At 36.5% G+C, this 27,695-nt stretch overlaps 4 protein-coding genes across 8 annotated transcripts; 2 read left to right on the top strand and 2 right to left on the bottom strand.

Annotated features, from left to right (window-relative positions):
• Nucleotides 1-384: 384 nt before the first annotated feature.
• Nucleotides 385-5,727, top strand: LOC121796161 (protein ALP1-like). Of its 5 annotated transcripts, XR_006049708.1 has the most exons (4): nucleotides 4,282-4,422; nucleotides 4,491-4,582; nucleotides 4,705-4,946; nucleotides 5,591-5,721. XR_006049708.1 is itself a non-coding variant. In XM_042194917.1 (2 exons), exons 1-2 carry the CDS (start codon nucleotides 397-399, stop codon nucleotides 5,612-5,614), a joined length of 1,392 nt encoding a protein of 463 aa, XP_042050851.1. In that variant the 5' UTR covers nucleotides 385-396; the 3' UTR covers nucleotides 5,615-5,713. The 5 variants fall into 5 exon arrangements, 1 of the variants encoding a protein (XP_042050851.1); XR_006049707.1 differs by having other exon boundaries at nucleotides 4,491-4,946; XR_006049709.1 differs by lacking the exons at nucleotides 4,282-4,422; nucleotides 4,491-4,582 and adding an exon at nucleotides 5,104-5,182 and having other exon boundaries at nucleotides 4,820-4,946; nucleotides 5,591-5,727.
• LOC121796162 (calcium uptake protein, mitochondrial-like) lies at nucleotides 3,142-6,206 on the bottom strand. Its single transcript, XM_042194919.1, has 7 exons — nucleotides 5,609-6,206; nucleotides 5,234-5,301; nucleotides 4,688-4,911; nucleotides 4,531-4,614; nucleotides 4,166-4,382; nucleotides 3,655-3,951; nucleotides 3,142-3,566 (listed from the first exon to the last, which is right to left on the bottom strand). Exons 1-7 carry the CDS (start codon nucleotides 5,892-5,894, stop codon nucleotides 3,354-3,356), a joined length of 1,389 nt encoding a protein of 462 aa, XP_042050853.1. The 5' UTR covers nucleotides 5,895-6,206; the 3' UTR covers nucleotides 3,142-3,353.
• Nucleotides 6,207-9,948: 3,742 nt separating this feature from the next.
• On the top strand, nucleotides 9,949-10,614 carry LOC121797060. Its single transcript, XM_042195796.1, has one exon. It carries the CDS (start codon nucleotides 9,949-9,951, stop codon nucleotides 10,612-10,614), a length of 666 nt encoding a protein of 221 aa, XP_042051730.1.
• Nucleotides 10,615-20,531: 9,917 nt separating this feature from the next.
• On the bottom strand, nucleotides 20,532-21,478 carry LOC121793693. The gene has a single exon (XM_042191736.1). It carries the CDS (start codon nucleotides 21,348-21,350, stop codon nucleotides 20,745-20,747), a length of 606 nt encoding a protein of 201 aa, XP_042047670.1. The 5' UTR covers nucleotides 21,351-21,478; the 3' UTR covers nucleotides 20,532-20,744.
• Nucleotides 21,479-27,695: the final 6,217 nt, after the last annotated feature.

The following is a 27,695-nucleotide window of genomic DNA, read 5'->3' as shown; positions in this document are numbered from 1 at the left end:
GAGTGATTTTTTATGTAATTTTTTTATTGTACTTTTTAATTTTTGTACTTTTTTAAAATTAATGTACTTTTTTAAATTTTAATAGTATTATTCAATTTTCCTGTATTTGTCTCGTAAATTAAATTCCGTATGTTGCTACGATTGTAAATTAATTTATATAATTGTTATTAGTGACGTGGATAGGCTATGGAAGAGCTATTGCATGTCCAGTTGCATGTCCAGATAATGTAGCAGGAGGATTTTAGTGCTGATGATGTGGCAGTAGCAAGGCTATGAGAGGGCTATTGCGTGTTAAGAACCCTGGAGATGCTCTAAATCTAAATGAACTCACATGAGATGCAAAGTTGATATTTTTGAAATTTGTATTTTAGCCCTCAAAAGTAGAATAATAGCAAAATGATACGAAAGATTCAAAGAGGGATTTACTATAGTTTTGATGAGCCCCAAATCGGGAAATTAAATCGACCACCGCCACCGGCGATGACCACCGCCGGCGTAGCCACCAATAGGCGCCGCGGCCGACGGAAAAGCAAGATGGAAAGGCTGAAAACCGAGCCCCAATCCAGCCACCACAAACACCTCTCCACAGCGATCCCGGCGCTCATCTCCGCCACTTCAGCCGCTCGCTCGTTCCTCCTCCGCCACGACCTTCACCTCCTTCCCTCCCAAACCCTAGCCCTAGAATCGCTCCTCTCCTCCACCTCCCGCTCCCTCCTCCACCTCCTCTCCCTCGTCTCCATCCCCACACCCCCTTCCCCCAGCCCGCCCCCTTCCCCGCCGCCTCAGCAGAGCTGGTTCGACCGCTTCATGGCCACTTCCCCCGATTACGATCCGCGCTGGGTTCAATTCTTCAACCTCTCTAAGCCGTCTTTCACTCTGCTCCTCCGCCTCCTCACCCCCTCTCTCATCTCATCTCTCCACCCCTTGCCCCCCAATGCTGCCCTCGCCGCGGCCCTATTCCGATTATCTCATTCGGCCTCGTTCTCTGCTGTCTCGCGCCGCTTCTCTCTCGACTCCCGGACTTCCTGCATCGCGTTTTATTCAGTCTGCAGAGCTATCGTGGAGAATCTCGGTCATTTGTTTGAATTCAACTCTGACATCAACAGAATTATAGTGGGATTTGGCTGGATTTCTCTGCCCAATTGCTGTGGCGTTTTGGGGGTTGAAAAGTTCGAATTGGAAAGCACCGAAAATAGGTCTTTGTTAGTTCAAGCTTTGGTGGACTCGGAAGGGAGGTTCTTGGATGTCTCTGCTGGCTGGCCGGGGAGCTTAAAACCGGAAGATGTGTTGAAGCGATCAAAGCTTTTTTCTGGGGTTGAGGAGTCTAAAGAGTATCTCAATGGACCATCTTTTGAACTGAACTCTGGCAATGTAATTCCTCAGTATTTATTGGGTGATTCGTGCTATCCACTTCTCCCTTGGCTTCTGACGCCGTACAGTGGTAAGAATAGGGAGTTGAGCTCTTCGGAAATGGAGTTTAATGGGGTGCATTGCAAAGGTATGGAGTTGGTGGGGACGGCTTTTGCCAAGGTCAAGAAGAAGTGGAAGCTTGTGGGGAGGAAATGGAAGGAGCAATGCATTGAGGCTTTCCCTTTTGTCATTGTTGCGTGTTGTTTGCTGCACAATTTTCTCATCAAGTGCAGCGAGGTGTTCCCCGAGGAAAGTGTTGAGGGTTGTAAGGAGAGGGAGTTTACGGAGTTTGATGGGGAGGACAGTGAGATTGGGAAGAGGATTCGGGACGCACTTGCTTCACACTTTACTCGGGTAAGTCAGAGATAGTAAAATCTTGTAGCGCTTGTTTAAGATAGGAAAGCTTGTAATGTTCTCTTGTTCAACTGCTCTAAATTTTGAAATGCATTTCTGCCGTTGTCTTTTGTAACCTGTACTTTCTTTTACAGTAGTTTCATTTCGCCAATTAGATATCTGGAAATGTGGTTAAAAAGTGCTCTGTGTTTTGCATAAGAAAGGAAGGAAATGTAAGATATCTAGCACCAATGACAGATTCTGTTCCGTTTTTAGTTTCTGAAGAGGTCAGTGGGTGTCTGGTACCGTCTGTAGGGTAGGAAGGAGCACTTGGAGATATTAATCAGATGCCTTTAGGTTTTGATGTGGTAACATGGTTAAGAGTGGTATACGATATCCAGTGCACATGAGTACTGGTCCACCGTTACTTCATGTGCATTCTACCCTGGTTATAAGAATTTCTAGCTAAACTAGTATTAGGAAATAATACCAGCTAGTTAAAAATTTGAAATGGATGCATTCTCATAAGTATCACTTGAACTGATCAAAACTTATTGATGGATGCTCTGCAGAAGCTATGAGTCTGTGCTACACTGAAATTATGTTCTGTGAACTCGAGAAATATGATGGGACAAGCAATGACTACTGATGAGCTTGTTTATATATAGTTAGGTACCTAATTCCATACGATATAACTATGTCCTTGTTAGTAAGTTTTGAGATCCATTGTTCAAATTTAATGTCTATTTAGTCATTGGTGCCATAGATTCCCACAAAACAGAAGTCCTCTGTATCTATCTGTCAATACTATAAGTTGTCAATCAATTCCTTTAATTGCTTGAGACATCAATGTATTGAGTACATTTTCTTCCGATATACTGATTTTTAGAGAAGTCCTTTATCTTGTTTTCTTAGTTTGAGAATGGTCTAGGTACCCTATTCGGGTCAGTACTTTCCCCATGAATCTCAGGTCTCCAGATTCTTGTATTTAGTTAATGTGAGCTGGTTGCCAAAAAGACCAATCCTTCTACATAGGTTAAGAACGCCTCTCTGCTTCAAACAGAACTTAGTCATTTATGATTTATGCTGCCCCAGCACACTGGACGCTTATTGTGACAATCAATTTTTGCCTACAGTTTTGATAGTAAAAACAGCTAATATTCCTTGAAGTAAACACCTCAAATAGTATCCTCGTGGGTCTCTGAAATCACTTGGTTGTGAGTTGATGCTGCTGACAATAAATAATTTTTGAACAGTTGATATAAGATCAAATATATATACAACAGAGTTACATCTATTGATGCTCATTGTATTTGCCTGGTATAATGCAGCATCTATGGCAGTTTATGGACTACAATAGGTTTTGGTGTTATGCTAAATATAAAGGCATGAATCATATAAACTAATAGTTGGAAGTTTATATATCTCATGTCTATACATCTTCACTGAACTGTCTTACAAAGTAGACTACGTTCCTGCAAATGTAGTTTAACACCACATAAAAAAAGATGGCAATTGCTACATTCAATTATCTATATTGAAGAAAGGGTGTTTGCAACTCAATAGTCATCATCCCTGTTTCTATACAATAGACGGTTTTCACTGCTTGATCAGAGCAACTTCTTTGAAGAACAGTTTCTTGTGCAGTCTAACCAGCAAGATATCAGTCCTGCAAGGCCCGCCTCCTGTGGCTGAGAGATGTTTGCTTCTCGTCTCTCCAGAACTCTCAGGAACTCGTCTGAGCTTAAGCTACCATCCCGATTCAGATCAAACACGTAGAACACCAGATCAACCACGTTATCAGAGAGGGAGATGCCACAAACCTTACACAAGAGTTTGGAAATCACTGAAGTGAGAGAGAATAATAGCAGGTAGTTTAAATCTGGAGCAAAAGAGGGAGTAGTTATATACTTGAAGAGCAGCCCTTTTGAAATCCTGCTTAGACAGCAGGCCGTTCACTTTGCCATAACTGAATAGGGCTAAGGAGAATTGCTCCAATCTTTTCCGAAGCATTGCAAAATTTTCGAATTCTTCAAATGTAATTCGCAGGTGACTGAGGGAGGGATCATTTCCCAGCTCGTCGGCTTGATCAAGAAACTTGTCTATGTATCTCATGTCAGCAGATGCAACCATTGATAGCACAAAATCTTTGGCAGAGATGGTCCCTTGTGACTTGAAATCATAATGTGCGAACTCCAACCGCAGCATCTGTCAATAGAAAGCACGTCCATCACATCATTGTCTATGCAGATACTGATGGGATATGAGTTGAAGGGCATCGCAGGGAAATTACTCCAGGCTTGTACCTGTACAACAATAACCTGTTGATTTTGCGACAGGTGGAGGGTCCAACTGCCTCGCAAAATCAGTGGGTTAGTGTAGTACATGTACATGCCTGATGGAATTCCCAGGGCAGCGGTACCTCATGTTGCATGTCTCTCAAGAACTCTACGAATCTGTCGTGTTCAAGGCGTCGAGTCCCGTCTTTCCCAAAGAAGTACTCGACGAGACCACCCCCTTCCTCCACAGAACCTGAAACTTTCATCCCTAATCTCATTCCATCTTTGTGTGAAGCTCCTTGTCTGTTTCGGCTACGCATAAGTGTCATCACCTTTTTGAATTCTATCTTGTCTATACTTCTGCAGGGAGGAAAAAGTTCATCAAACAACAAAAAAGAAGGTATGTTTCTTTATGTTTCCTTAACCATTTATAAGTTGAGGCAAAGTGATGAGATTCTCTGCTTTCAGTTGTATTGGATATTAGATAGATGGTGGAGAAGTGGCGTACCCGTTGTTGTCAAGGTCAAACATTTTGAATGCAACAGAAAAGCTTGATTCTGGTATGCTCAATATTGTGACAAAGAAGATGTATCTGTTACATCAAAGAAAGTTCAATATCGCAGAAAGTTGGTTTGATGTGATGAATGTAATGTGGTAGTACTAACTCTGGAAATGATATAAGGCCGTCGTTGTTGGTATCAAACAGCATAAAGAATTCAGAAGGAGGACAGTGCAGCTTGCTGCTGATGAGTTCGCCTTTCAAGTATCCGCCTCTAACAACATCTGCTTCAGATGGAGGAAATACGGGAACCACTGCTCTCATCAGGTCTGATGCTGTCATGTACACTTCCCCAGAAGGGGATTTGAACGATGCAAAGTACTCGAACACCTTGAAAACGTATACTCAAAGTTAAGATTGATTAGGTACGTTGCATGATACCAAAATATGCCTACACCAATGCTCTTGCCTTTTATGATCTGCTTCAAGCATTATCATATCTGATACATGGATGGATCAGAGGCTGAAATGTGTTTATTTTATAATTTCTGCTACATTTTTGTATTGCTTCTCCTTTTACAGGTACAGTTGCTTGCTAAGCCAACATCTATCAGCATCTTGTATGCATCAACATGAAAAGATATAGTATAACAGTGGACAGGTGCATCTTAACATGCTATTCATTAGGTCGTAGTATAGCTGATAAGTTTACCTTTTCGGGAGGACTTCGTGTTCGTATCCGTTTCTCATACTTGAAGAAAACTTTTCTCCTGTATGTATCTGAAATAAGCAAAGAAATATTAAAAGCAACGACCATTGACCCTACAAGGATGCAGTGCCTTTGAATGAACGAATGGACAAAAAATGCTATTTGTGTTATCATAGATAATCATTAACCATCTTACTTGGTGTTCATCATATCTCCACTTTTTGACCTTTCTCTCTAAATTTGTTTTATATTCTTCCTCAAAATGCTTAGCTAGAAGTTGAATCCAATTCTTGATGATAAAATATTGATTGTTGCCATTTACTGATGATGGATTGCTAATCAATTGTGCATATTGAAAAGGGAAGATCGTGTCTATACCCGTAAACAAGAACGTCTTCTTCTCAGGCCGTGCTCCAGAATCAGCATACGACACAACCGATCCTCTACCGTTGAACGAAGAGCAACAATAAAAGCCTAAGCCGGAGGCAGCAGCCGCAACCACCACCCCATATCTCAGAAACGGCGATTCATTCCTGTCAAATCTTCTTGATGATTCCACCTTTGATTCGGTGGAAAGAGAACGACGACAACCCCAACTCTTGGCTGCAAGAACTCTGCTCTGTGCTTCGGTTTTTCTCAGTGAAGAAGATGCCCAAGAATGCATAGTAATATTGCACTTCCAAATGTGGAAATTTTGCAGCAGGAACAACTCTTATAAAAGAGGTTAATTTGTGTCTGAGATTGTGATGAGGAGAGGAAAAAGGTTTTAAGGATTCAAATATAACCGAAAATCAAGGTGACACCAACCAACATTTGGGTCCTCAGACTTGTTCTCAACGGTCTTCAAGGTAGTTTGGTTTTATAAACTACACTTGCGTCTATATTTATGCACACGAATATCAATATGTATATTCTATTATTAATAGATCTTTAATATATTTTCTAGCAAATAACATTTATGGCTAATTGTCCTGAATTTATTTACAATGATTTCATGATGAAATTTTTGGTGAAATTGCATCTGATATGATAATTGAAAATCATACGTGGTTGTCGGTGAGTTTAAAACATCGTCTATTCATACAAAAAAATGTGTCGTTTGGTTGAAAAATATTAACAATATATATCATCCGCAAGCAAGCAAAACAAATTCACTATAACATAATTGCAATTAAATTCTAGTGTCATGAATTTAATACTACTAGATTTTGGACAAGTATTTGATTATCCTTTCCTTGAAAAAGACATAAAAAATAAATGTAATTTATCGGACATAGGACACATGCGATTTTATATCAAGTTATGAATAATGATTATTAATTTTTTAGAATTGCATATGAAATTTATTTAAAATACTAATTTAGAGTGTTATTTTGGTATCATGAGAGTTATTTTTTTTTTGAGAAATTGTAAGAGGAATTTGAATATAAAATTAATTCGAAATCATATGATTGATTCATTGATCATTAATCATTTAGTTGAAAACGTTCATGTTCTATATTTAATGTTGCACTCACAATTATGTGATGTGGTACTTTGGGATTCACTCATTAGCAATTTAGCATCTACTTGATGTATATGGTATGGGCTCAAGATGGCCCAAGATGGCCATATTAGAGCATCTCCAATGCACGGATGTCCCACTCGGACATCCACTAGGACTTCCCAAAAATACCTCATGCCACGTCACTAGGACTTCACATCCCACTGCCACGTCACTAGGACTTCCCCTGCATAATCCGCCATTCCCACTAGGACTTCCCGCAATAAAAAATCACAATTATTTAATTATGTAACAGAATTATAATTTTGACACGGAATACGGGAAAATTGCGAATGAAATGAAGTTCAACGAGCAGTGTATATAGAGTTTAAAAAAAAATTAAACTCGGATATCCGACCCGGACGTCCGACCCACGCCACAATGGCGGACGTCCGCCCGCCCGTCGCCCGGATATCCGAGGACATCCGACGTCCATACGGGACATCCGTATCCGAGTTGCTTTGTTACAATGGCGGACGTCCCGGTCGCCCGTCGCGGATGTCCGACCGGACGTCCGCCATTGGAGATGCTCTTAGGTAACAATCCACACCACTTCGCCGGTGCTCGTGGCACTTTATTTGAATCTTATATTACATTACATTACATACATAATAATATAAGACCGTGTGGTACAATGTTAATCGAAAAATTAGTATTGTTAGGTTAAACCGAAGCACAATTAAGTATTAATAAAACTATAAATATAATATCGAATACTTCTTCTATCTGCGAAATAATGTTTCATTTTACCATTTCGATGCATTCACAGTTTGAAGTCTAATTATTTTTTTCTATTTTGGATAAGTAGATTCACATTGCACTAACTTTTCACTCATTTTTCTTTATAATATCAAATAATTTCTTAAAACTAGAGTCGAGTCAAAACTGAGTATATAAATAGTGAATTGAGGACAATTAATTTTGATCTACCTTTTTCTTGAATCTAAATTCTTTAACACAACATGATGTCCCACAATTTTTAATATGATTTATCATTTTCTTCTCTGTTAGGGGTGGGGGTCACCCAACAAGACTTAACTAATCAAAGTCCAAGTCAAATAAGTACTTCCATTATAAAAGTAGCCCAAATTTCTTATTTTGTTAGTCTTTTTAGTTGGAGGCTAAGATATATTTTAGTACTATATTTAGTTGGTTTTTATATTAATCTTCTCAGGGGCGAATTAACTGTTTTCTCCTACCATTTTCACTGTCAAAATATTATGATATATATTTCACATTTATTGCATACATTATAAAAGCTCAAGATAGACATTAGTAATTCCAGCCAAATTTACACACATTAGGTCTCACAATTATTTTTTGCACTGCATATTAGGTATGTTGTTTGGAGCCTTTCAAGAAACGCAGCTGATGACAGTTTCTTCAAAGAAAGTAGTTCAATGTGGGGTCTTATTTATTATCACAATTATTAACATTAACCCTCTCACCGTTTTTTCTCAGATTTGTACATTTTTCCAAGCACATGCTCATCAAATATGTCAATTAATTTTTATTCATTAGTTTCACATTATGACTTATCAAATGTATGTACTTTGTAATTATTAATTTTATAAATTACTACAAACAATGAAAGCTCATTTTGTTTAATTTGAAGATAAAGAGAAAATGAATGAATTGAACTGACTTTTAAGTATTTTTAATGAATTAACATTGACACCAATAATTAATAACTTTTGAAGTATTTGAATCAGAATAAGTCTATAATAAACAAATAATGGTACATAAACTACAAAGGGAATTGCCAATGTAAGATAATGTTCATCTATATACCTATTCCCTCATTTCATTTTCAGTTGAATTTGAATTAAAACATGCATGTATTGATTTTATTTTCTTTCCTTTTTAAATGCACTTGATTGATATAAAACGTCATACTATATTTTTATATTGCCATAATTATACAGATTCCCTCAACAATTCAGTTCTTTGTTTAGAAAAATAAATTTTATCATAGTAGCCTCAAAACCTGTGAATATGTTTTGTCCCTAAACAATTCATGCAAGAAAATTGATCAATTAAAGAATAAAGTAATGTAACCTAACACAAATTAAAATCCTACCATTTTCTTTAAATAGAAGAAGAACAAAAGCATAGAGAGGTTCAAACAGTTTAAGAGGCCTATACCCCTAGTTTTCATGATATCTCACCTACCTTTTGAATTTCATAATGTTTGAAGATAAAGAAATAATATTGGTGTCTATCACTTTTACCCACCGCATTCATGTATCCTTTTAACCTCATTTTCTATCTCAATTCTTGTTTCATTAATTAGAGACTCACAAAGTCACACCCATAACCAAAATTATTACTACTAAGACTACATAATTCAACCCTTAATTAATCATTTCTTGGTCAAATTTTAGGGCTGCATAATTGCTAAACAAATTCACCAACTTTGATTCAATTGTAATTTTTGTTGTACTACTATAATTTATAGTATAAATCATTGCAATAAATTACTTGTCTGTTGATATCTGTAGCTAGCAACATAGGCGTGGCAAAATTTCTAACGACAGTAAAAATGGTCATGAATAAAAAAAAATTATAATTCAGTTAAAATAAGTTACTTGTTTTATAATCAATGATATAACTCTAAATTACACGTGTGACTAACTTGAATATGAATGAAACATTACATTCATAATAAATCACGCCAAGACCAACAATTCAAAAATGAACATTCTGGTTTAAGATCGAATCTTTGCATAAGAAATGATCTGAAAATCCGAACTTGGAAAGAATATAAATAAAAACTAATCCAAATTATCCAAGAATCTATTTTTACCATCACTACATTCGAACCGAATTAAAAAACCAAGATTCGCAAAACATTCTAAAGAATCCGATTTCAATAAAGCAAATTCCGATACGAAAATTCAAATAATTTTATGGAATTTAATATTTTGATTTGATTCGATTCAGTTACTCAAACTTACCACCAATATTTAACTACCCCTATGACAAATTTGAACAACAAATTATAAACATCCCTACTAATAATTGTACATATATATACACACATAGAAATTGTACATCAAATTCAAATAGCTCCATATATATCCCAACTCTCTCCACTTCTCCTCCTCATCCTATATATACACACAAACAAACTATCCAAAAACTTGCTAAAAAAAGTGTGTGACATTGCAACAAAATGGATTGGTACACATGGCTGTCGCAGACGAACCTCGACCCGAGCCTCGTCTACGAGTACGGCCTCGCTCTGGTTCGGAACGAGGTCGAGGACGAAGACCTCCCCTACTTCAACCACGACTTCCTCCTCAGCCTCGGCATCACCATCGCCAAACACCGCCTCGAGATCCTCAAGCTCTGCGCCAAGCACCACGCCGCCGCCGTCAGCGCCGCCGGCGGCGGCGGCCTCTCCCGCCTTGTTCTCGTGATGAACATGACGAGGAAGCTCTTCGCCCGCAAGCTCGGCTTCCGGAGGAGCTCCGCGCCGGCGCAGGCGTCGCCGTACGGGAGCCAGTGGAGCGGGGCGCTGCGGAGGATCAACGGCGGGGGTGCGATGTGGTCGGGGCCGCTTGATCGGCGGCTGGTGGCGGCGGCGAGGCCGTTGGATTTGAAGGTGCATGAGAGGGTTTTGTACCCGAATTGGAGCCCGATGGTGGTGAGGCAGAGGCAGAGGGAGAGGTCGGGCTTTGTTTGTGGGAGCCCGGCTTTGTCCGGGCCGATAGATAGGCTCGGGCTCAGCCCGAAGGTAGGGTTTTATAGAGGCGAGACGGTGGAAGATGGTGGCGGTGAGTATTATGCGGCTCAGTCGTTGTGGTCTATTATGTTTCAGGATATGAAACCGACTTAGAGATTAATTTGTGAGATTATTTTTTTTGTTTGTTTGAATTAGTGTTTGTAGTTTTGTTGTTATTGAATTTCATACTTAATATCGAAAAGCTATTGTCAAAAGCCTTCTAACGATATATTCGTATTATATGGCTAACTGATCTAGTTATAAACAAACTTGTTAGCCAACCAAATTTAGAGTACGCCAAAATGAATAAAAAGATTTGAAATTCAAGCGAGCTCCAATTGAATTGAGCTTTTATTTAACCCGAGGTTAGATATGCGAATTAAATATACAATGTTTACCTCTTAGTTTACAATGATTTTATACATTTTAAAACTAACTAAAAGTATATATTTTTAAATAGAGTGAACTACATAAAATGTCTTTAACGTTTCCATTTGTTACACTGCAGACCTCTGACAAAAAAAATATATCGCCACAAGACTCAGGCCTAAAACATAATCACATATCATGTTTTTTCTGACTAAAATACCATTTAGCCCTAAAAGGGCATTATAGGCATATCAAATGAAAATCTGCAGTGACGGCCGGCAAGCTGCTGTGCATGTACTACTGATTATTGTTCCCTTGATGAGATTTGACATTGTAACCTGTAAATGAAATTTTTAATGCATGCAATTTTTAAAGTACTAGTTAATAAAATATTTTGAGAAATATGAGAGGAGAATTTGATTTCCTTGTTTTGAGACGTGTCATATTTATGTTTCACCTAGTATGACTAATGCATTTTTAAAGAATGTTGAGTAATCATATTAAGTCGGTTGTTGCTTTTCCAAAAAAAAAGATGCATTAATTTTTCTATTAGCATACACACATTTACTCTGCTACACATATATGCCATATCCGAAAATAAAAACAAATAAAAAGAAAGAGAAATGTCTCATTCACAGGAGATAATAGGATTGATGAAGGTAAGTTTTGAATACTTATTTAATAAACTATTGAGTCATATACATGTGGAGTTATTTAGAATTAGTGATGATATTAGTGAAAATACATGAACTAATGCACATTTTTTTTATTAATATTTTTACTAATTATATTTTGATCCTACTATGTATGTTAGTTTTTTTACCAATTACACATGCAATTAGTAAATTGGAGTACTTGAGTACCCTTTTCCAAATAAATATATATAAATATTAGTCAAACATATTTGTTGATTTAGGCGTATATGCACACACGTATATATAGTTGATTTGATAAATTGTTATTTTTCTATTCATATTGATATCATACAATATGATATGTGTCTTTTGAAATATATACATATAATAGAAGCTATAATTCCGTGCATATATGTGAGAATATAGTTATATAGTAGTTAGTTTATATAACTATTTATAACTCTTAATCATGTAGAAATATAAGAAGCTAATATAAATCAACTTTGATTTGACAAAAAGTGCAGAGCTATGTCTGCAAAAGTGCAGGTGTGTGCAGAGTAGGCCTGCACACATAGCAGGATTATGTCTGAAAGGCCCTTCAAGGCATTTGGGCATTTTGATCCGAAAAATGGCTACAAATATACGATATGTGATTATGTTAAAGGTCAGAGTCTTGTAGCGATATTTTTTTTGTCAAGGGTCTAGAGTGCAACAAATGAAAACGTCAGAGGCATTTTATATAGTTCAATCTTTTAAATAAGATATGAAACGGGGCACGAATGGAGTTAAGATAGAAATCTCTTTATTAGTAGCCATCCCGAAATGTAGGTCTCATAGTTTTAGAGAAATCCTGTGGTCGAGAGTTCGAGCCTCTCTCACCCCAAATTCCTTTATTTTTTGGCAAGACTTTGGTTTGGTCTATTTTACTACAAATGAAGCCAGTGCATTAAATTTTTCGCAACTCTTTATGTATGTATTACTCCACCATTTAATTTTTGTGGAAAGACTTGGCCTATTTTACTTACAAATGAAGCCAGTGCCCTAAATTTGTCCCAAGTCTTTATTTGCATTGATTATTAAATAAATACTACTATTATGATATATCAATCAAATGATAGTACATACTATAAATTAGCTTTGGTTTTTGTTCATGTAAGTGGTGACCATTACATAAGTTGGGGAACCTAAAGAAGTTATATACTCCATATGTGAAGCAAGGCATTGGGCAAAGGTTTATATAGGAAGAGAGAAGGGTTAAGGTGTAGACGTCGCGTTGATATTATTGAATTGTCAAACCGCTTTAAAATGTCATATCAGTTTCGATTTCGGAGATTGTGATAAATCAACAACCACAATCAGTGACGGATCCAGACCTCGAAAATGGCGGGGGCGGAATTTAATATTTAAATATTAAATATTTAATTTAATATTATTTTTAATAATAAAATAAATAATATTATATTAATATTTAAGTAGCACTAACTTGGTTCATAAAATATAAACAAACATTAGCTTGCAAATATGTATTATTCATGTAAAAATATAAACTTATTGTAAATATTATATACATTCATAATCATCGTAAATATTATATACAAAAGTGATATAAGTAGAGCAGTAAATATTTAGATTTCAAAAATATTTAAAAGTGTATATAGTTACATAGAGAATAAGTAAGATGCATGGATCACAAATTATAAGTACTTTAGGAAAAACAACATTAACATAAGATTAACAATGATTTTAACTAAAGAATAAATATAACAACATAATATATGCAAATTAGTAAAAGTTTAGATTTCATAAAGTATTTAAAGGTATTATTTTGATAATAAGAAGAAATATAAATTGATAAAATAAAAATGGAAAAAATATGCTCTTGTTGAGGGTTAAACCCTAAACCTCTTAGTTAAAAACTCACCAACCAAACCATTGGACTACTACATTTTATATTAATTTTATTGAAAACAAATAGATTTCTACACTCCACGGAGGGGGTGGATATGCAATTTTTGGCTCGATTCAAGGGAAAGTTTAGGTTCTCCGAACGGTCGGGAGGGGGCGACCGCCCACTTATCAAATGACTCTAAACTCGACTGAATTGAACCCAACTTATAAAAAAAAGTCCCAAGCTCAATCCAACCCACTTAATCATTGCTATGGGTTGTGCCGAACCTCAAACTCACTAGACCTTACCAAATATAGACCTAATCCACTTAACAACTCTAGGTCCAGACCCAATGTAACTTCGTCCATGGCTCATCTAGCTATGTACATTTTTCTTTGAGGTATTAAAAGTGGCAAAATTTAATGAGAACTTACGAGGTTCAACTATAAATAAATACATTGTCAACACTCAACACACATAATTTGCTAGGATTGTTGATGTGAATGAGTGGCAAACGCCAAACAACTATGACCATCTAAAGCCTCCACATTCTAGCAGTCACCGAAAATTTATGAGCTATCAACTTTTATTCTTTAGTATTACTATCTCTATTTTTCAAATTTTATGCTATTGGGCTTAAAAGATGCCACACCCCAAATCTCTCTATTTTTTCAATATTTCTTATTAAAAGATGCCAAAAGCCCAGATAAAAAATAATTTTTTTTAATATAAATGGGCTTGTTATAAAAGTATGGCTTTTTAAACCCATTTTAGGCAGTGGGTGGACTCCGCAATCCACTAACGTTAATTACACTACTTTTTATATCTCTCTCTCTCACTTATTTTATCCATTTTTTCACTTCCTCTCACATACAGCCTTACTTTACTAATTTTGCATCTGTGCCATTTCATAGCTCCTATTTTTTAGAAACGGAGGGAGTAGTACTAAATAATTTAGGGTATGATAGTAAAACTCCTACTTATGCTTAGTTGGATCATCCGCTCTAATTTTTTTGTTGAAGAAAAGTAGTAGTAATTGGTTTTCATTTAATCATGTACTCACTTAACAGTGCTTCAAGTCCATAACTTATCTAACACTTACTAGTTTCTATCAATCAAAATGTGCTTAATATTGTGACTATCTTATCTTCACAACCTTGTCCAGAGTCCAGACATGAAGTGCGTGTCTAGAGCCTGTCTGTATGATCACACACATAATATTCAATAATACCTGAACTGGCCAATACATGAATGAAATGCCAAAAAGTTAGGATAAGATTGTACAGTTCGGGATTTTGGGTAAAATTGAGATTTGAATGGCTTGCAAGTTGCAACTATCTATGTAATTCTCCTTTCACTAATCATATGTTAAAAACTTTTTAAAAGTGAACAAAATAGCTAATAGTTAGATGGGGCGACACTAAAAATAATAAAGTGATTAAAGATTGCATCACAAAAAATAATTTAATAGTTTTTTGTAAAAAAAAGCATGTAAACCCAATTACAGGAAACTAACGAATATAAGTAATACTTAATCTATCATGAAGCAGCCAACTATTGATACCTAGCAGCGAAGACTACAAAACATGAAAGCCTCTATGAAAGTTATCTACAAAATGAGCAAATAATCAGTAGCAAACTTCCCTTCCACGTACATATGATGAAAAACCACGGACTCAAGATCCTACGCACCTTCTGCACAATGGATCGACACCTAAAAGAGATGTCATGGTGTCCCATTATCATTGATATTTCGACAAAGTTGTCACTCTCCACCTCTAACTTCTGAAACCCCAAATCATTTGTTCGCTACAGCCCATATAGAATGCACCAAAGTTACAATCATTCCAATCTCTTAAATCGTCGTCAAATAGTCTTCTACCAAACGCCCTTCATGAACCTTCTTTTATAAGGAGCTTAACCGACATGTTTAATCGTTAAGGGGAAGTGATGAATGTTAAATGGGTTATTTATTACTCCCTCCGTATGGCATTAGGAGTCCCGATTGAGTTGTGTGCGGGTTTTAAGAAATGCTTGAGTGTGTAATGATTGGAGTGTGATAATGGAATGTGAGACCCATTTGCATTATTATTTGCTTTATTATTTGGATGCGTTTTTACTTGTGCTTTTTAGTGTTTTATTTTATAATATTTTTATTTCACTTTTTATGGAAATGTCTAATCGGGACTCTTAACGTCAGACGGATGAAAATGGTCAACCGGGACTCTTATTGCCGGACGGAGGAAGTACTACTATTATTATTAGTTTATCTCTTTTTTGATAAACATGGAATGATTTAAACATGGAATGATTTGAACCTGAATTCAATAAAACAAAATCTAAAAAATGATTTGCATTTATTACTAAAAAATAAGTATATTTTGGGCAAAATTATAAAATTAAATGAATTTTACGCTATCATAAACTATTTCCAACTCTATTTTGCTTTTACAATACCATCACAGATGGTCTTATACCAACATCGTCTAAATAATTTTAATTTAAGAGAATTCACAATGGGGTGCCCTATAGCCCGCCCACCCTATCTTCCGTCACATCAGCATTTTATCATCCTACCTTTCCACCTGCAGTTGAATGTCCTATAGTCCGCCCTAAAATCCTCCCTATAGCATTTTATTTATTTGAATAAATAAACACTATAAAATTTGAATAAAAAACTTTATTTCATTGAAAGTTCAAAGAGTACAGTACGAAATAAAAAAAAAAAACTACAAATTCAACGGCTGTGGCAGTTCCAAATTTCTTCAACAATGTCGGACATGAGCCGAGCATGGTCTTGTTGGTTGCGCATTGAGGCATGTCTAGCTAGAACCTCATTGTAGCCAGCCAGTAATCCTCGAACGTGGGGCGGGGTCGCCCTGATGGAGTTAAATCCAGCTTCATCATCGCCCCAATCGGTGACTCTTCCACCTTCGTGTTCGACTATCATGTTATGCAAGATGATGCACGCATACATGACATCGATGATGATGTCCTTGTACCAGAACCGTGTCGGGCCCTTCACTATAGCCCACCGCGCTTGGAGCACACCAAACGCCCGCTCCACATCCTTCCGCATAGCCTCCTGCTTTTGCGCGAATAAAACTCTCCTCTCACCGATTAGGTAGGTGATCATCTTCAAAAAATAGGCCACCTCGGGTATATGCCATCTACCAAGTAGTACCCCATATGATGTTTGCATCCGTTTGCAGTGAACTCGATGGCCGGGCCGTTGCCATTGCATTGCTCGGTGAAGAGATATGAGGAGTTAAGGACGTTGATGTCGTTGTTCAACCCCGCATACCGAAGTAAGCATGCCAGATCCAGAGCCGATGGTCAGCGATGGCTTCGAGGATCATCGTCGGGTGGTTGCCCTTGTATCCACTAGTAAATTGGCCTCTCCACGCCGTTGGGGCAATTCTTCCACTCCCAGGGCATACAATCTATGCTCCCTAGCATTCCAGGAAAGCCGTGCGCCGTCTCATTGAGGAAATATTGATCAAATTACCAATTTATGTTCACATTAAATAATTAATTACCTTAGAATAATTCAAGTGTTTCATAGTTAAAGTTTTGGTCCCCTACTACTACTTAGGGATGTCAATCGGGCCGGCCCTACTCGGGTTGCGGGTCAATCGGGTGCGGACTAATCGGGTTGTGAATTCTTTCGGGTTGTAAAAGTTCAACCCTAACCCTTAAAGCTCGGGTTTCGGGCTAGCCCAGCGGGTTAATCGGGTTGCTACCGATAAGATTAACATGCGATCAATCTAATAAATAATGATGAAAATTAGTTATATTCATAAAATGTAAAATATTTAATTATAATAAATTTGAGATATATGGTCAAACTCAATCATAAACATGATCAAATACTAATATTTGAGATATTTCGTGAAATTTTGATGCATGTTTTAGAAATTTAAATATTTTTTTAAGTGAATTTAAATTTTTTAATTTATTTATCAATTATTATATTAATAAAATTTCAATATATAATTTGTATATTTAATATAAAATTGAAAGTTATTTTTTTAGTTATCTATATTATAAAATTAATCAATGAAGTGTCGAATTAGGAGTAAAAAATAGAATAATAGAAATTTCATCGGGTTTTCGGGTCTAGCCCTAAAGGGTCGCGGGTTAATCGGTTGTGGGCTAATCGGGTTTTAATTTTATCGGGCTAGAAATTTCCAGCTTTAACCCTATAAATTTGGCGAGCTATTCGGGTCAACTCACAGATTGCGGGCTACATTGACATCCCTACTATTAGTCTACTTTTGCACCCATTCCAATAGTATTAGAGCATCTGCAACGGTGGACGGACGTCGTCCGTCCGTGCCGCTGGCAAGGACGAGCTCCGCCGCCGCTGGCACGGCGCTGCTCGTTGCATTCAGCACGTCCGCGCCATCGAGAAGCTGACGTGGCGGCACGCGATTGGGCAACGTGATAGCCGTTACTCTTGATTTTTTTTTTGTAAAATTCGGTATTTAATTTTAAAAATCGATAAAAAAATAAAAAAAATATTTTCCAAATCCCAAAAATATGGCCATTTTTTTGCCCATTTTTCTGAATTTTTTTTTTATTTTTTATCCCCAAAATCATCTATAAATACACACATTCATCATCCACTTATCACATCAAATCATCCCTCATTCATAATTCTCATACATACTATCTACACCTTCATCTCTCACTCATAACCTCAAATGGATTTCACCCATCTTATGGCGGAAGCGGAGCGCGAAGAACAAGAATACTACGAACAACATCGTGCCGCTTACGAAGCATATGTCGCGGCGAATACCCCCGCTCCTCATCCTCAACGAACTAGATCAACTCGCCGCTACATCCATCGTGACCGGGAGGGAGCCCACGAAATGCTCGTTGCCGACTACTTTGCCGACCAGCCGCGGTTTCCGACAGATTACTTCAGGCGTCGTTTTCGCATGTCAAAGCGCTTGTGTATGCGAATTGTCAACACATTGTCCGCACGTGTTGAATTCTTCCAAACAGGTCCAGATGCAGTCGGCCGACAAAGTATCACGCCGTTCCAGAAGTGTACGTGTGACATCCGACAACTCGCTACTGGGCAAACGGCCGACCTCTTCAATGAGTATTTGCATATCGGTGAGTCCACTAGAATCCTTTGTCTAAAAAATTTTTGCGAGGGCGTTCGTTCAGCTTTCGGTGATGAATTCCTTCAGGTACCCACCACCGATGATTGCCAACGGTTGCTTCGTCTTCACGAATCAGTCCATGGCTTTCCCGGAATGATTGGCAGCATTGACTGCATGCATTGGAGGTGGAAGAATTGTCCGACTGCTTGGAGGGGGCAACACCTAAGCGGTCACAAAGGCGGCGGCCCAACACTTATCCTTGAGGCGGTCGCCGACTACCGCCTATGGATTTGACATGCATATTTCGGCGTTGCCGGATTAAACAACGACTTGAACGTGCTCTATTCTTCACCACTCTTCAATGATGTGATGAATGGTGTAGCACCGGCGATCGACTTCACCATCAACGGAAATGTATACCACATGGGTTACTATCTCGCCGATGGTATCTACCCAAGGTGGTCGACTGTCGTGAAGACGCTTAGGAACCTGCATGACCCGAGATGGGTTCTTTTTACGCAGTGTCAAGAGTCCGCGCGGAAAGACGTCGAAAGAGCCTTTGGGGTCCTTCAAGCCCGATTCAACATTGTGAAGGCCCCGGCTCGGCTCTGGTACGTGAATAATATCGCCGACATCATGTACACGTGTATTATCTTACACAACATGATCATAGCCGACGAAGGACCGATGGCGGCTAGCTTCTACGACGAGGGTGAAGTCGGAAGCTCAACCGCGAGGTTTTCCCCACGCCGAGGTGTGCATACAACGGTGGGCTAGAGGATCGAGACAAGGCACACAATGCGCGATACCCGAACCCACATTGAGCTACAAGAAAACATAATCAAACACATGTGGGCGAAATTCGGCAACGAGTAGTGGTTTTTTTTATTTTTAGTATTTTAATTATGTAATTTTAAAATTTAGGATTTTAGTTATGTCGTTTTTATTTTATTTGTCATTTGTAATATTATTTAGGTTTTTTTAATGAATTTTAATATTATGGAAATGTTTTTGTTTAATTGAATTTTAAATTGAATTGTGCTCATCCTTGCGGAAGAGCATAGCTGTGGGTGTTGTGCTCTTGCCAGAGAGCATGCAGAAAAAGTGGAGTCGGGCCCACAACCGTGCTCGCTGGCAAGAGCACGGTTGTGGGTGCTGTTATAGTTTCCCACTTTCCCAAAAGTCAATTGGTCAAATTAATCCCCTCTTACTTTCACCTTCACACTGATACAAATAAAAAATATCAGTATATTACTTCGTTCGTCCATCAATAAACGTCTCATTTTGCTATTTTCATCTGTCCACTTATACAAGTTTTTTTTTAAGAATACAAAGTCTCATTTACCTTTTACGAGTATCATTTTTGGTAATGAATCTCACATTTCACTAATTTTATGTCATTCATATTTTCATTATAAAACTAATATTCCTTCCATCCTGCGATATGAGTCCTATTTAGTTATGATTTGAGTTTTAAGAAATGTAAAAAAAGTGAGTTGAATAAGTTAATGGAATATGAATCTCACTATATATATTAGTTTTAAAATAAAATATGAGTGATTAAGTTAGTGGAATGTTGGGTTTATTTACCATTTATGGTAAAAGTGAGATATAATTCTTATTGTAGGACAGACCGAAATGACAAAATAAGACACTTATTGTATAACGGAGAGAGTATATAAAATTAGGAATTAGCCACTACTATTTTTTTCTCACTCACTTTTTATTACATTTCTTATTTTTTTCTCACTACTTTTTTTATTACGTTTCTAGTTCATTCAAATGCGACTTTATAATGGTGGACGAAGTTAGTATCGTAAAAAACCGCTTTACAATAGTTTGACATAGGTGCAAATCAAATTAATACTCTGTATTAAAGCATTACCTAGTTTTTGTTGATTTATAAATACTTAACTGGTTATTCTCTGGAATTAAGTTTGTTCGCACAACTAAAATAACGGTAAATGAATTGGTTGCATTATTTTTGTCCCGATTCAAAATTGTATTTACTGGATCGCCATATATGAGTATTTACTGAAGTTTGATTAAAAATTATAATTAATAAATTAATTAATATTGCTATACAAATACTGTCCAAGTGAAAAAAATACGTCAGGCTCCTTCTCCGATCAAATTGGGTCTTCGGTCGCCGGAGCTAAAAAAATCCGTCCCCATTCAATAACCTTCCACCAGCGCCACCGCATCTAGCAATTCACACCTTCAATTCACACATAATCAATCCTTCGACATGGCCGATAGCCGGCTAGGGCGTGGCCGGAACTCGCCGCGGCGCCGCTGGCTATGGGAGGAGGGGCGGATCAGCGCCGCCAGCGCTCTCATCACCAATTCCCCCTCCACGGTGCCGATCCGCACCAGCGAATTCTTCATAGCCGACCGCCGCAGAATCAATCTGCTCGAGCTCCCGCACGGCGGCGCGCGCGAGCTGACGGTGGCGGCGGCGGCTTTGTGCAAGCTGCATCGAAACGAACCGGGGTGGTTCGTAGGGGAGCACATACACGTCCTCCTCTGAGGAGCCGGGCGGACCGGGGGCTTCTCGGACCGGCTTGAGAATGAGACGGTCTGGTTTCGTGAACCGGACCGGTCGAGTGAGAAGCTGAGGGAAGGGGTTGTGTAGTTGCAGAGGTTTACGCGGGTCGGGGAGGCCGGTCTGCGGAAGGAGCGTGGCGAGGTGAAGGCGGCGGAGGTGGAAGCCGAGGCGAAGGAGGAAGCGCTGCGTTGTTGCGGCGGAGATTGGGCAGGAAAGTGGCGGTTGAATGATGGGGAAGGAGAACCGGACCGGATGACCGGTCCGCTTGATTTACGAGATGCAAGAGCTGTCATTTTGAACCGGTTTTGTTTGTTAGAGAGAGGATTTTGAGTGGTGATTTGGGCAAACTTGGCTATACGAGTGCAGTGTATTTATAGGGGTGGGAAAAATGCGGGGGAGGTTTCGGAGGTGCTGAATTGGTATTAGAATAACTTTTCTATTTTGATTTTTTCGCAGCCCATTGTTTCTTTTATATTGCATTTGTGGCCCCTCGTTCTAGAAAACATTAAAAATACGGTTGAACGCTTTTTTGTAATTAAAGTAAATTAAGTGTAATTAATTGCTTAATAGCGCGTCTTAACCTTGTCCTTTGCTAATTTGGCTACGGGAAGGTAGCTAATTTGACTTCAAATTTGCTCTTATGCTATTTTTTTTTTCAAAATTAATTTTGACAATTGCTAATTAGTTAATTAACAACATATCCTGAAGGGATAAGAATCGGAAGATATGTGCAAATAAATTAGGTACAATTCGGTCCCATTGAAGCGCATCTTAGTTGGTAAAATGTTTCCTTTTCAACAATAGGTAACGAGTTTAACTAATTTTGATCAATTTACATTCTTTATGAATTATAAATAAAGTTAATTTAAAAATTTAAACACGTCAAATAAAATACTCTTCATTGTACTAGCTTATAAGATAATACTCTCTCTGTCCCATTAAATATGAAACGTTTGCTTTCGGCATGAGATTTTATTATATAATGTTATTTTGTGAGTTAATTAATAGAGAATAAAGTAAGAGAGAGGGAGAAAAAAAAAGAGTAGAGATGAATGTATTTTTATTTTAGGAAACGTTTCATTTTTAATCAGACAATCCAAAAAGGAAAACGTTTCATTTTTAATGGGATAGAGAAAGTACTTCATTTGTCCCCTGAAAATTAGGTACGACAAGAGACTTTCATATAAAATATTAGTAAAATATAAGAAAGTTAAAAATGAATTATGTATAATTTGGCTACAATGAAACACAACTTAATTGGTTTCAAAGATAGTACTTTATCTGTCCCTAAAATTCGAGACAATATGAACTTTAATACGAAATGCGTAAAATATGAAAGAGTGAGAAAGAACAAAATGGTTGAAGTATTATTAATAGATAATTTAGTCAACTTATTAGAAATAAAAATATACCAAAAATAGAAATTATCTAATTTTTGGAACGAACTAAAATAACAAAATCGAACTATCTTTCACAGGCACATTGAGTATTTTTTTTCCTTCCTATAACCACACCGTTAAACTTTACTCTACTAAAACTAGGCTGGTTCATTAAAAACTGCATTGAATACAAGGATAGAACTTTGATAAAATGAACTTTACAACTTTACACAATAAATTGGCATAAAAATCTCTCTCTAGCAAATTTCAACTCTTTTGTGGTCAAATATATAAAGTTTCAGAAAATAGTGGCCCCCTAGTACTAGTAGTATTGTGACAACAAGCAAGTGGTATTCATAATTTAAGTAGTGTCATAAAAGTTGGGAGAAAAATGTGGATTTTATTTTTATTTTTATATTTTTAAATCCATAGATTGAGAAGACATTGGAAAACGAAAACCAATGGGCTGTCAGCCCATCACAATGGACGAGCAAAACGACAAATCACATTGCCGTTTGAGTAACGACTTTTTTTGATGCCACGTACGCCTCTCTTATTTGGTGACTCACTCTTCATAGATCCCACGTATTTGTGTAGGTACAGTTTTTTAACGTTTTGTTCTTTAAAAAATAAAATTAACCTGCAATTATAAAGTTTGGTAAAAAAAATAATCTGCAATTATAAAGATTCATTTTTGGGCATCATTATTTTTTCGAATAATATGATGAGGTGTTGACAATGATCATGTGATATTGTCCATTGAGATCAGGGAATATATTGCTTTTTATCATTTTTATAATTTTATGGCGCCTTTGTGAAGCTTGTTTAATCAAAAGTTTAGTGAATAATCATATAATCATGGAATATTAGGATGCAATTATAAGTCTCCTAATGATGATCATATTTGTTAATTTAGGGTGGTTGGGGGTATTATATATAGTAGTAATTGCTAATTAATTATTGGATCAGGACGATGTATTAGTTGAATATGGGAATTTACTACTACCATGGGTGAAGCATTTGGATAAGTATAGAACTAATTAGCTTTAATTTGAACACTTGGGTGAAGCATTTGGATAAGTACAGCGAAAGGAATTCTTGTATTCACGAGCGCAGCGGAATTAGTATACAAGAATAACAGATCTAGATTCATAATCATATTGCAAGTTGAGCATGCAAAATACAATGGAATTAAATCTTACTTATTGTGTCGTTTTCTTCCATTGATTGTACGAATCCTGCAAGATGAATCCACCACTATCGAGGTCCACGTGTATTCTGATCCGATGCAGGAACAATTCCTCGGTACAATCGTTCTATAGAGAAAGCTAGGAAATCTCTTTAGGAAATCTCTTGCTGAACGTACGTATTCTTGTGCCGCCTTTTCTCTTAGAGAATTAGGTTTTTTGTGTCTATGTTCTCTACAATAGAGCATATATATAATAGAATAATTGTAACATTGGGCTAAGCCTAATATAATTATTTCCTATTAATCTAATCTAGCCCATTTTCTTTCATATAGAACTAATTAGCTTTATTTTGAACACAATTGTATTGCTTATAGGTGTAGCTCATAGCACATTTTGTAGAATCTGTAACATTTATGTAATGTCATAGAGTATTAACTTATAATTTAAAATAAATTCATATTTTTATAGATTTTAATGTCCGATATTGAATGTGAAAGGTCCTATGCCTTAAGAAAATGTCCGATAAGGATTGATGATCGAGGATAGAACTCTGACTAATGGCGGACACATTCTCTTAGGGACAAAAAGGTGATTCGCTCACCCCAGGCGCCCCCATAACCCGGCCCGACATCGCTATGGAGGGGTTCAAACACGGTACCTCAGCGGCCCATTAGGTGGGAGGAACTTACACTGGTAACCAGCACACAAGGAGCCACCACAGTCCCACACTGCGGCTGCCAGCATTCGATCCTGTCTGCTTAGGGACAATCTACCACCCAGGAACCAACTGAGTTAAGCCCGTGCGGGCAACGGACACATTCTCTTCTTATAAGAGGAAGAGGCTTAAGTCCCTACCATATATTTTTTTTCTATTGTTAATTTTGTTGAAATAGTTTAAAAGTATCTTTAGCCTTAGTATATTGACTCAAATGAAAATCAATTGCTGGAGACTGAAAGATTTGGATGGGTTGAAATTAGAGAAAAAAAAAACGAATAAGATAAATTTAAAAAAAAAAAAAAAAAAAAAAAAGATAAATTGCCGCAAGAGATTGGTTTGAGAAATGAAAAACAAAATTATGTCAACTTGAGGAACACAAAGTTAAATAAAACAGTAAAAGAATATCTTACACGAATTAATCTAGTTTTAAGTTACATTAACAAAAAAGAAATTATAGATAGACTATAGGAACTTAAATCAATCTACGAGGAGTCGAGGACCTTTAAATATATATTGCCAAAAATTATGCATCTAAATATAATCAATGTACAATTATTGATTAATAGTGGCAGAGTCTCATATGGGGAGGGTAATATTTGGACAGGGGAAAATGCTAGTATTATATAAATATAAATTGGTAAAATTTTGGTGATTTTTTTATGGATGGGTTTGAAGAGATGTAGCCTGCACCATATAAGGTTAATAAAATATAATTTGCTTATAAAGATATATTGTCTGCCTAATGATGGAAGTAGTTGCTAATTTAACTATGTATTATTAATTTATTATTGCCTTATGTCTTCTTATTCGCAACATATGAAGTTCATATCATATGAGTCACAATTTTAAAATGTATCTCCAAAGTCATGTAAATGTTTTATAAAAACCCCCAAATTTTAAAAAGGATGTCAAATTTTAACCACGCATTACAAAATTTAACGATGGAATTTCGCCAGATTTTTAGGTTGATTATATGTGGATTTTTTTGACAATCTATTGATTTAGAAGAATGGCATTTCGACCGGAAAACTAAGAAAAAAAAAGAAAGAAACGAAAGGAAGAGTAACAAATCTTGAGGAGAAGAATTCAGATTTAGTGAGTGAATCAGGAGAAAAGAGAAGATGAACAAATTTTTTAAATAAGGATTTTTATTAAATTTGAGAACAATATTCTTAGATATTTTTCGAAAAAACCATGTACTATAGTGAATTAAAAAAATTGGTATTTGTTGTTGGATTATCTCATGCTGGACATGCATAAACTTTTTCTAGAGGTGCATTGAACTTTTTTTAGAGATACATGGAACCTTTAAAAATTATGGGTTTAAAATTGAAAATAGAAACTGTGGACTTTTTTACTATGTTGAGGATGAGTCGAAAATTGAAACCAAATAATATTTGTAACTATATAAATTGTTAAAAGGTAGTACTCCCCTCCGTCTCACCTTAGATGACACATTTCTTTTTTGCACGTATTTTGAAAAAATGACAATAAATGGTTAAAGTGGAAGAAGATAAATTAAGAGAGAGAATAATACAGAAGAAAGTCTTTTTTACATTATATTATCTCCTACTTTACTTTCTCTTCATTTTAATTATTTCAATTTTTCCAAAACAAGTATGAAAAAGAAATGTGTCATCTTCTAAGGTGGGGCAAATGGAATTATGGTACATTAACATGCGAGAGTCAACTGGTATAAATGGCATTGGCTGATGAGACTATGAGTTGATTAGTAATGAGTCAACATTGAACTAATTTAAGAAGATTCCAAGGTGTTAAGTTGAGACATGAGAAGAAGTCAAATTTGGGGAAAGAGTAGAAAAGTTTGGTCAAGATTTTGGCTACGAAGCTTCTCATTTAGTACAGTTAGGAATAATTTTTTTTTCTCATTAATTAGAGGTATTACTATTTCCTTTTACTATGTCTCCTAATTAGAGGGTTCTTGGCGACTAAATCTACTAATATTGGGAGCATTAGTTTTTTTTTCATGAAAACTTTTTTTTGTTGTAGCTATTTTCCTACCCCTCTCATTGAAAGGAGGCCAATTGCCCAACGCAATCAAGTGAAGTATTCAAGCCAAGTTTAGCCTATTTTCAAATACAGCCATACAGAGTATTTTGGTTAGAATGGGTATATATTTTTATTTCTGTGGTTACTATTAACTTTTATTTAAGTAAAAGGGTGCTATAAATGTAACTATATTGGAGTGATTATACTATAACTAAAATACAGGAGTACAATAAATAATAATTCATTCTAGCGTTATACATGTAGTATGATCCGTAATTGATTCCTAATCATATTATTAAATTTTAAGCATAATTACTACCAATAATTAAATTTGGTAATATCATCACATTTTAACTCATGTCCATAATGATCGTACTTCGAATTATCAAGTGAAAGAAAAGATATTCAAGATGTAACCTTCATTAATTCAACATTAATTATATCTATTCTAGTCTTTTTTTCAATTAAAATCTATTTTGAACTTTTTTATTACAATCTATTTGAGTCCTTAATAAATGTGTTTAGTTAGAATCCAAGGATAATCCAAAAAATACGCATAATCATTCAGTCCAAACATACCATAAAAATAGCGAAATATCCATATAAATAAAGAAGTCTTGATCATTTTTCACTATCTCTCTCGTCTCTCTCCCCCTCAAGAAAGACTCATAGCCAAATCGGTCTTTTCTTGAGGGAGGTGGAGAAAACTCAAACTAATTAAAAATAATGACGAAGATCAATGACGACACGTGGGCTGTGAACGACGGCAATCCGAGACCCAGTAGCCAGCCGACAAGGCTGGGTGGTCCATCGTCGAAGCTTTCATTGATAGTGAGCGACAAATTGGACCGGACCAAGGAGGCAGCGGCCGCTGGCATGGAGAGAACCAAGGAAAAGACCAAGAAAACTGCCAAGAAGGTCAAGACCGGAGCCACCACCGGTGTGAATTGGATCAAAGTTAAATGCAACCAAAACAAGCTATTTCCCAAGAAATAAAGCTTTTAAAAAGTTCGTGAATTTATTGATCATGCATTTGATTTAGATCTCTTCTTTATTCATTGTATATATATAGATTCTGAAATTTGTATTCGTTATTTATGGGAAATATGTGATGTTTTGGTTTCTCTCTGCCCTATTTTAATTTCGTAACAAGGTATGATTATAAGGGGATTTGGGATTAATAACTTTAATTTGATTTATGGAAATGTGGTCAGAATGATTCAATAAGATTGCGATTTATAATACATAAAACATTAGAATGACAAAAACTTGCATGGACGCTTTAATGTAAATTACCTATACAAATGTTCTAATTATGATGCTTTTAAATGTTATAAGTAT

Source organism: Salvia splendens, chromosome 3 (genome assembly GCF_004379255.2).
Source record: "Salvia splendens isolate huo1 chromosome 3, SspV2, whole genome shotgun sequence".
Taxonomy (NCBI): Eukaryota; Viridiplantae; Streptophyta; class Magnoliopsida; order Lamiales; family Lamiaceae; genus Salvia; species Salvia splendens.
The sequence above is the reverse complement of the archived record's forward strand: the minus strand, read 5'-3'. Positions and strand labels throughout refer to the sequence as shown.